This window comes from Pongo abelii, chromosome 14, assembly GCF_028885655.2.
Source record: "Pongo abelii isolate AG06213 chromosome 14, NHGRI_mPonAbe1-v2.0_pri, whole genome shotgun sequence".
Classification (NCBI taxonomy): Eukaryota; Metazoa; Chordata; class Mammalia; order Primates; family Hominidae; genus Pongo; species Pongo abelii.
Window position 1 is genome coordinate 56,770,365 of NC_071999.2, and position 10,321 is coordinate 56,780,685.

Below are 10,321 nucleotides of genomic sequence, written 5' to 3' on the forward strand. Positions count from 1 at the left end.
AAACCCGTTTTTTATCGTGGTGTGTGATGTTGGTGGAGTCAATTCCCCACAAGACATAAGTGCTTTCACAGAAACTTCCAGCCACATCAGGAGGCCTGCAGGACTGAAAAACATTGCCCAGGCACCTGTCCCTCTGTGATCTTTCCCTCTAAAACCCGTAACCCCAGTGTAATCATGAGAAAGACATCAGACAAATCCCAACTGTGAGAGCCTATCTCAAAAAATAATAAATACAATAGAAGTTTTTTTTTTTTTAAATGTTACTCATGGAGATAACTGCTAGACAAAAGTCTGGAGCCAGGTAGTAAGGTGGGGCTGAACTGCAACCAGAAGCCTGGGGAAAAAGGTCCACCCTGTTTCTCCCCTAGGCCCTTTGGGAGCATCGTGTCCAGCAGACTGGTGAGCCAGGAGTCTGCTCTACAGTAACCAGTACTCCTTTCCCCAAGCTTAAGCCACACATAACCTCTCTGAAAGATCACCTCGGCATGATATTCACCTCTCTATATGGCCAAACACCTGATCTTATCAAGCCTGTGTGTACAAGCAGCTGAGATCCCCACATGACCTTGAGTCTTACCTGGTGCGTACGCTCCCTGGCTCAGCTGGCCTGCTGCACACCTCACCCAGACCTTCCTGCCCAAGGGACCTTCTTTCTTTGATGTTCACCCAACCATGCAGGCAGGACCAGCTACTCCACTGCCCTCACAGCTCTACCACACATCTCTTCTGCTTATGGGGGCTTGCAGGCTTCCACCTCCCACTGAGCAGGGCCTAAGCACTGATTAAACAGAACATACTTGAAGTAGAGAATGTAAGGTTGGGAGTGGTAATAATATTAGTATAAACAATAATGATAATACCAACAATAATAATAGTAGCTACTTCTATTGATTGAGAGCTGTTTGTTCTTAGGATATCCTGAGCTTCCCATCTTGTAGCCCTTATCATGTTATTTCAGTAACATCTAACAGACACCTCTTTCAACAGAGGGAACTGAATGCAGGGATTGATTTCCCAGGTGATTAAGGAAGGTGAGAACTCAACCAAGATTGGTGAAGTAACCCAGAGATTAGTAACAACAGGAAACTACCACCAGCCCTAGGCTCAAGGAACAAAGGGAGAATGCAGTGTGGCCTGAGCCCAGGAACCAGAAGGAAGAAACAGAGAAGAGATTCAGCCATCACCAGGGAAGCCAATATCTCAATTCCCCGCTTCCTTTCACCTACCAATCTTTCTCTAGTAACTGCCATTGGCCAAACCCAGCCAAAAGCTGTCTGGTTGTAGGAGCTGAAGAAACACATACCTTGGGGTTCATACTATTTGTCCCCCAACCCACCCCCACTGTGATACAGAGCATGGCAGCCAGGCCCAGGGCAGGCACACACACCTCAAGGAAACTGCTTGTTAATCACTTGTATCCTGGAAAAGACTGTCTGAGGCTGTGTCTGTCCCAATCACTGTGTCTCCAGCTGTTTGGCATACGGTTCACCCTTAAATACATGTTAAAAAACTAATAAAGTCAAGTTACCCCTATTTTTTAATGAGGAAATGAAGGTTCAGGGAAGCTAAGAACTTTGCCCAAGCTCACAGGCCAGAAAGTGCAAAACCAGGACTCGTATCAGAGCCCAACTCCCTCCTTCATACCATGCTTTTGTGTGTGGGCTGCCTACCAAAGGTAGACCAGATGAAGCTGTGGAGTGGGGCCTCTTCATAAGCAGGGAAGGGCAGCTGATCCCTGGCAGAGACTGGAGGAGACACTGAGTCAGGGAAACCACAGACACTGGCATAAGCAGACAGGTACCCTCATCCTGGACACTCCACCTCTGAGTGCTGGAGGCCACTTACAAACCCGAGAGAGCAGTGAGTGTCCTGTGTGTGCATTCAAATCCCGCCGAGTGCATCTGTATGGAGGTGAGAGTGTATCTGTATGAAGCAAGGGCTTGCGTTCTCCCCAGTGTAGGAACATGCTTGCTCCCCTTTTCAGCTCTCTACCCCTCCTAAACATGGTGGAATTAGATGCAAGCCCAACAGATCCATATTATCATCGTTTTCCATTTAAATATACTTTTTAAAGCCTGTGGCCCACATCACAGCAGGCTGGAATCCAGGCAAACCTCCTCCTGCCTGTGGCCTGAGATTAGTATTCTTGTTGCATTCTGCAGCAGCACCACTGAAAGTTATCAACAGGCAGACAGCCAGCTTTCAATCTCGAGAACTGCAGCCCGCAGATCGCAGCGGCACTTGCAGACATTAGAGGAAGATTTAGAGACCCTCACACTCGCCGCCAGCACTAAGCCTCTGTAAGGCACCTGATGGCATGAGACTGGGGATTTCCACGAGAAAGGGAAAGGAACAGACACTTGGTGTGAAAATGCTATTTCAAAGTTGATGCAAAATATTCCATCCTAGACAGGGGCATTCTTCTCTTTGGCTAGGGTCCATGCCTGAGGGTGGGTACTGTCTGTCCCTCCCCAGCTCCCCTTCTACAGGCCCTCCAATTGTGGGGTCTCCTAGAGAAGACGTAGGAATGGAATGAGGATGTTCTTTCATGACAGTGAGCGAGCAGCCATGACTGAGGGTCCTTTTGGGGGTCAGGGTTTTCCATTCAGGGCCAGCCTTTTCCATTCAGGGCCAGCCTTATGGCTACACGACGTACCACGGGAATATGATCTATACAGCTGCACAGGCCCTGAGATTGGAAAGGCCTCAAGCTTGGTTTAATGTTCTGCCTTTGGTGTGTAGAAATTCTAAATAACTTTTACACAAGGGTCTTGCATTTTCATTTCGCACCAAGCCCCACTAATTATGTAGCCAATCCTGGTTCCAGCTCTTTCAGAAGAGAAAGACCACAAAACGTGAGGCAGCTCTGAAAGCTCGTGTCAGAAAGTAGCTCTCATCAAGACCCAAATGCTGCCGGTGTTTCTCTTTATTAGAAGACATCGGGCCAATGCATGGCTCCGTGGCACCCAGGTGACCCTTGCTGTGTGTTGCTGATGTGGGCTCCCTCTGAGGTGAGGAGGCTGGAAGTATCACTGTCCAGTGTAATGGGCCTCTGCCTGCTGGCCTCTGCTGGTTTCACAGGCAGCTCAGGACCATGCGGTAAAGCCTCAGTGCCCCCACTTATCCCCTTGTCAAACCTAGCCATTCAAAAGCAGGGCCCAGCTCTCTGCTGGCCGAGGCTGCTTCCAAAGCAGAAGCACAAACACAGGCCATCTTCAACCCAGGGAGAGCGGGCAGGAGTCCAGCCTCCTCACAGCTGACCATGGAGGCGAGGAAACCCAGCAGGAGGGGTGAGGAGCTGCTCACCTGGTTACCACTCTCCTGGATGATCTCACCCCTGGCATCTTCTGCTCGGGCTTGATCTCGACAAACCAGGTGAACTGTGCCACCTGGTGGAATTCAATGAAACCATCTGTGAGTTACAGCGAGAGCTACAGAAACCAGCTCTTCCTAATGAAAAATGAAGATATATGGGCTCACAACTGACACTCTTCTGTTAAACCTAGACGGGTGGTTCCCAGAGTTAAGAGCAGCAAGGGTGATTGTGAGGGAGGTACTGGAACCTTATTGCCTATCTGTGCTGACAGTGTGTCTGGAATAACATCCTGATTTTTGAGGGCCTGAACACATCAAGGATAAGCAACATTGATCTGGGTCACATCTGCTTCCCTAGCATCTAGCATAGTAGCTGACCCAGATGTGTTAAACCTGGCTGCACTTTAGACTCACCTAGGGAGCTTTTAAAGATCTAGGCAATAGGCCCAGGCCTGGGTATGTTTTACAAGCTCCCCTGGTGATGTAATGTTCAGCCAAAGTAGACAGCCACTTGCCTAGCATGTAGTAGAGACTCAAGTATTGACTGAATGTTGAATCCATCAGCAGCCCTCATATTATCCCAGCAAATGCCACACCATCATCAATCAAGGTCAATTTAAAGCAGAATGCCTTCGCCGTGGCAGCTAAGAGTGAATCATTATGGAGTCTGCTTTCTTTACTAAAAATCACCCACTTGATTAAATGGGGTGTTTCATGGGAGGCTACAGGCTAACCACAACACTAGCCCCTCTTCTCTCTCCTCCTCTCCACACTTCAGAGTGCTTCCCAGCTGCTAAGATGCAATTAATCCTCTCCCTGACTTGGCAGATAATTAAATAAAGCTTCAAATGATATAATAGTCCCCTGAAAAATGCCTAACTTGGATTTAGAGAGAGGAAAAAAGAAAACATCTTCAGCATCTTAAAAAGTGACAAATTCACAACCTAGTTCCCCACCTTCTGCTGGAACATCCATTTTTCCTGAGGAAGCTCTGGAGAGATGCAGCAAACTTTTCTAGCCACTGCAGAGCCATTTGGTGACCCAGGATTGTTGAGCTCATGCAGGAAATTCTGGCATTTACCATGAGGAAGCCTTCTGCTGACTCAAGACTTTACAGTGCACCTGAAGCACCTCTTTATAGTCAAGGTTAGGGGAGGGAAGCGGGAGGCTGCTCTAGCCCTGGAGGCTGGACCCCAGCAAGGAGGAAGTTTAGTTCAATGCACTCCTCTCTCCAGGTATTTTGGGGGCCTTGGTTCATAACTACCATCCACATCCAAATTGCAGTGGACTTCGAGGCTCTCCCTCCACCTGTCTCTCACCCCAGGAGATTCTCATTGAGAAGACACGAGTTAGAGACCAGGTGTTTTGTTTTTTTTTTAAATTAAATTCCACTGTGGATTCTGATGTCCAGGGTTTGCTTGAGCCCCTCGCTGTTCTTAATCAGAAAACACTGGGACACGTGGGCAGGACCCCAAGCTCACCTGTGAATTAATTAAGTGTTGAGGAAAGGGCTCCCATTGCTCTAGCCACCTGGAGCTCAAAACTCAGAAAGCTGGCAGCTGTGCCCAGAACCACGGGATCGCCATCCAGGACTTCCTGACCTGCCTGTGACACAGGGTGCCCTCCTCAGTATGGACCGGCCGCAGTCTGGCCATGGGGCTCAGTGGACACATGTGTTAGCAGCTGCTTACCTCGCTTGGCGATTTCAAGGGCAGTTGCTTTGCCAATGCCGCTGTTTCCTCCAGTGACCAAAAAGACTCTTCCAGGAACCTGGACCTCCAAGTCATGAGGGACAAAGTCTTTAGATGCAGATTCATAGCCACTCCTAGAAAGAGCAGACCCACGGGAAGACCAGCTGTAAGGAGTGGGGAACACAAACCCCTGCAGGAGAAAGCCTAATTCTAGGATGGGCATTATTGCTGTCTCCGCCTCTCCCAACACATCACGAAACTCCTTTCTCCCTCACCCTCCCTGCTCTCACAAACACCACTATCTCAGGGCCTGCATTTCCTGGACCATGATCTTCCCAAACTTTTGAAAATATTGGAGATTCCAACATTTTGGCATCCAAATTGTCTTCCTCTGACTGCCCCGATCCTGGGGAGTGGCAAAAAGAAAAAAAATCCCTTGACAGATGAATTGCTCTTTTCCCTTTTGTGGGGGGCAGGTTTCGGGAAGCTTAGGAGACCATTTGCATTATGCTTATTGCATTGCAGGACAGATATCCTTGCCTACTTGGAGAAATGGGGGAGATTTGCAAGTAGGGAATAAAGGAGGAGGACGGTAGAGTTATTTAAGCTCTGCACCCATCAGAGGAAGCCAAGGCTCCTTCAGGGACACAAGGTGTGCACTGCACAGCTCTAGGGAGTGCCATTCGGATCAGAATGATGGGATATTTGTATCTGCATTATGATAATGTTCTGGCAGGTGGCAGAAAAGCATATTGCAGAAGAGATATTTTTTCTGATTTGCACAAGGCATCATATTGGATAGATGCAACTGTGAGTTCCTTAACTGTTTCTTTCTCCCATTCCTTTTGCAATACCTCTCTACCTTTACTCTTCTAGTATTTCCTGGCTATGAAATTGGCTAAGGGCAGTGGTGGCAGAATGGTGGGGTTGGCAGGAGGAGGCCCAGAGGGCAGACTCTGCCCACGCACAGGCAGGCTGGGGTCTCAGAGCTTACATCTCTCACCCATGGAGCTGAGAGATTTCTCCCCTGCAATGCAGGATGGGACTCTGATCTCAAGGCTCCACAGATGCTGAGAGCCCTCCCACAGGACCTGTTTACAAAAGGGTAGCCAACAGCTGGCCTCATGCCCCATGCCCTGGTACAGCACAACTGCCAGTTACATGCTCTGGAACTCGGGGAAGTGGCCAAAGGATGTTTATGAGCTTGGGTTTGGTTTGAAAGTCACTGCCACAGGGCAGGCATTGCCACTTGTTTCAGTCAAGCCAGATGTTCTTAAGAGAACAAGAAAAATGTTCCTGTTTTCACCATCTGTAACTCACCAGAACATGCAGGGCAGCTTAGAGAACACCCTACCCATTGCTTCTGCTGTGAGTGGCAAGCAAGACTTCTTATTCCAAAGCCTTCCTGAAAGGTTGACTTGAAACTAAAAAATATCAGTAACAAGGACTTGAACAACCTGAGTTTAAGTCACAGCTCAGCCTCTTACTAGCTGTGCAATCTTGTGTGTTGACTTAACCTTTCTGAGCTCTTATTTCCTCATCTGCAGAAAGGGAATAATAAGAGATACCTCTTGGGCAGCCTAAATGAGATGCTGCGTGTAAGGCACTTATGACAGCACTTAGAACACATTAAGAGCTCAATAATTAGCAGTTGACATTATTATTTTTTGAGACAGAGTCCCACCCTGTCGCCCAGGATGGAGTGCAGTGGCGCAATCTCGGCTCACTGCAACCTCCGCCTCCCGGGTTCAAGTGATTCTCCCGTCTCAGCCTCCTGAGTAGCTGGGGTTATAAGCGCCCGTCACCACGCCCGGCTAATTTTTGTATTTTTTAGTAGAGATGGGTTTTCACCATGTTGGCCAGGCTGGTCTCGAACTCCTGACCTCAAGTGATCCACCCACCTCGGCTTCCCAAAATGCTGGGATTACAGGCATGAGCCACCACACCCAGACGACATTATTATTATCACTATTAATAATGACAGTACCGTCCATGTTCAAACTTGAGCTCATTTGGCCCCCAAGCCTTCAAATCAGTAGGGACTTTGAGAGCATTTTAAACTACAAAGAGGAAACTGGAAGATTTTTTTTCCCCCTATACACAGACATGAGCCCTGGAATCTCTGTGAAAGGCTTTTCCGGTAGAGGCAAGGGCCTGAGTCAATGAATAGAGGCTTAGCTAGGAGGAGGCATTGTGGGGAATGAGTGAGAACTTCCCAAATACAATAGAGCCAGAAAAAAAGCAGTCCACAGGGAACAGGCCTGAAGAGCCCTTCTCCAGGGGCAGGAAGCTGACAGGCTTTTCTCTGTGATACCCAGCCAGAGGGGACATTAGCCTCTGGGCTCCACGTTGATCCGTATTAGAGACGAATGTTTGCTGAGGCTGGCTCCTCTGGGTTAAACCTCTTCCTCAAACTCCAGGCTGGGAGTGCTGCCAAGCAGGCAGTACCAGCCTGGCCTGCAGGACATGTCCCCGCCCTCTGTCCTCTGCCTTGGATCTTGCCTTCCATACAAGAATTCCATCCTGGTCCGATCTGTTGTTAATAAGACTTGTCTTTTATGTACCCTGCCCCTTATTGGGGCAGCATTTTATTTTCACAAACTCTAGATATCAGTCTCTATTTTTCACACACACACACACACACACACATACATGACTTTCCCAAGGTCACCAGAAGGTAGGTGATCAAGCCAAAGGCCGGGTGTTCCATTCTTCAGCACGCAGCCTTGGTGCCAAAGGGCAGTCCCCAGACAACCTGCATCGGCATCACCTGGAAACCTGTTGGAAATGCCCTGCCTACTGACTCAGAAGTGCCTGCTTGGCAACCTGTGGTTTCATGTGCCTTGCCGGTGATTTTGACTCAAGCTGAGAGGACATTTGTACTTACTGTTTCCTGAATCTAAGGTGACAGGGATGGGGAGGAGGAAGCTGGCAGGTGTCCGTGTCTCCCCACACCCTCAATTTACCCAAATATGAAATTTGCTTAGGACCCATCCACACTTGCCCAGGGTTTACAAGTCTGTTTAAAACTGCCCCAGGGAATTATTAGGTTCAGCAAAGTTTAGGAAACAGTGATTAGATCCTCCTGCCTTAGGAGCCCAATATAGGGAGGCTTTATAAAAATCCTTGTGCCAAGAGAAACGCTGTAAACTCTCTCCGCGCTCTCACACTGAAGTCAAAACAAGGTTGTTTTTCTCTCCTATTCACTAAATCCACAACAGCAGGAAAACCCATCTAACTTTGCCAACTGCCTTCCCCTCCCCTCCCTTCCCCCACCAATCTGTGGTGGATTGGGCCCCTTGGCCTCACTTCTACCTTCCCTCAAGGTGGGGAAATCAGAGCGAGAGTCCCCGGAGAAATTTTTACAGCCTGCTTTCCTTGGGGCCCACCCCGGGTTGGAAACTGACTCAAGCTTTCATGCTGTGTAATGTGGAAAGATCCAGCAATTAATGGTCATTGCCAGAGGACACCCCTTTGAAAGAAAGAGGCTGCCACTGTATTCCCCTAAAAACAGTGGGACAGGGCTCACTCCCCACCATTCTCTGCAGCAGGGGCTCCTGAGACAGAGCTGAACTTTCCCAAAACGATGTGGGGTGAAGAGAAGGGAGTTGCAACTCCTACCTCCCCTAGGAGTGCTGGCCAGGTTGCCGTGGGAACTGATAAAGCCCCAGTGCAAGGAGAAGCCTCTCAGAGGTGAGAATCACCTGGGGCATTTGGATGAAATGCCAGTCCAGGCCCCTGTGCAGACCCACTAAATCAGAATGTGTAGGGATGGGGCCTGAAAACTGGGTACTTTTAATTCTCGCCCAGTGATTCTGATGTGCAGACAGGGTTGACAACCAGCGGTTAGCCTAATCAATTCTAAGAGAAAACCTCCATCTCTCCTCCGTCACAGGAACCTGTCACCTCTTAAAACCACAGTGAGGTGGAGAGCCAACTAGGGCACACTGAGCGTGGTCACGGGGCGAAGAAACCATCAAGCATCGTTCCCCAGAAGCACACACTGGGTGCACGGCCACACTGGCCGGAGACCCAGACTGGAAAGTTCCAGCTGGAGCCACAGGTCGCAGTCCAGGTGCTGCATCTTCTTAAAGGAAACACACCCAAAGGTACTAGGACAGAGCCTTGGCTAGCGATTTAGATCCAGCCCTATCTGACGCCGCCAGCAGCACAACGAAGACACTTCCAGGAGCACACCCAGCGGGGCGCCGAGGTGACGCCCAGGAGGCTCGTTGGCGCCGGGGCCGCCTGACGTCAGTGGGACGGCCTGGGCTTGGGCGCGCCACAGCCCCGCCTCTCGGGCGCCAGTCTCGGTCGCGGGCGTTGAGGGGCTGGAGTCTGGCGACTGCCCCATGCCCAGCCGCGGGTCGCTAGACGGCAGGCGGTCCCGTCGTTCTGGACTCGCTTAGTCGGCCCAGCGAGAGGGCGAAGGAGCCGCGGGCGCGTCCCCGCCAACCCCGCTCGCCCGCGCCGAGGCGAGCCACGTGACAGCCCGGGGCCCCGCGCCCCGCGCCCCGCCGCGCCGCCTTACTTGGTGTACTCGCGCAGCCCCTTGGCGAACCACACGACGCTGCGGTACAGGGACATGCCGGGCACGCCGCACGCCGAGCCCCGCCGCGCTCCGGGCGCGGCCTCCGCCCTGGTCCCACCCCCCGGGAGTCGCCGGCCCTGACATCATCCCGGTTATGTAAGAGCCGCGGCTTCCGGGTCCTTGCTCCACAGGGAAGGCGAGGGGTCTCGGGCCGGCCGGTCGACTCCGCCCAGCCTCAGAGGGTGGAGTGAGGGCGGACCGGCCCTGGTGGGGGCCGCAGTCGAGGTCCGCAGTCCCCTCGGGGTTGAAATCGGGCATCGGCGCCGTTTAGAGAACACCGTCCTGCTGGGCATGACCGGAATGCGAAGATGGCCCTGCAACGCGCCTCCTAGAATTTGGTTACCTAGAAAACCATGTAGAATAAAACGACGAGGCTTATGATATTTAAAAGACTTCTGCATCGAATTGGTGTTATCATAAGGGTTATTTTAATAACTGGCGTTCTCTAAGTTTCTACACGTGTTGGGGGATGCAGTACCCTGCCACATTTCCCGTCTCCAGCAAGCGCAGTCAGATTGGCGACATTGCAGGCAAGAGGCAGGGCTGGGGCTCCTACCCGAGAAGTAATTGTCTCCAAAGTCTGGACTTTTGCCACCCAGCCTGGTGTGACTTCATGTAGTGCCAGGGAGAGCCCCTTGATTTCCCCCAAATCCTCATCAGCCTCCTTCCACCCAAGCCCAAATGAACAGTGCAAGAGAGTGTGGTTGCTGCGTGAACCCAGATC

At 50.8% G+C, this 10,321-nt stretch overlaps 1 protein-coding gene across 4 annotated transcripts in view; it reads right to left on the reverse strand.

Moving 5' to 3' along the window:
• The window catches only part of DHRS12 (dehydrogenase/reductase 12), a 35,352-nt gene extending 25,370 nt beyond the window's left edge, over nt 1-9,982 (reverse strand). For 2 of the 4 annotated variants that reach the window (XM_063714916.1, XM_063714915.1), the window contains exons 1-3: nt 9,538-9,982; nt 5,007-5,140; nt 3,307-3,389 (exon numbers count right to left, since the gene is read on the reverse strand). Coding sequence is in view for 1 of the 4 variants with exons in the window: in XM_002824298.6 (XP_002824344.1) it covers nt 3,307-3,389; nt 5,007-5,140; nt 9,538-9,593 (273 nt within the window). In the remaining 3 variants the exon portion in view is untranslated. The remainder of the gene's footprint in view (nt 1-3,306; nt 3,390-5,006; nt 5,141-9,537) is intronic. The other 2 variants (XM_002824298.6, XM_054529066.2) reach the window with 1 other exon arrangement.
• Between the last annotated feature and the right edge of the window lie 339 nt (nt 9,983-10,321).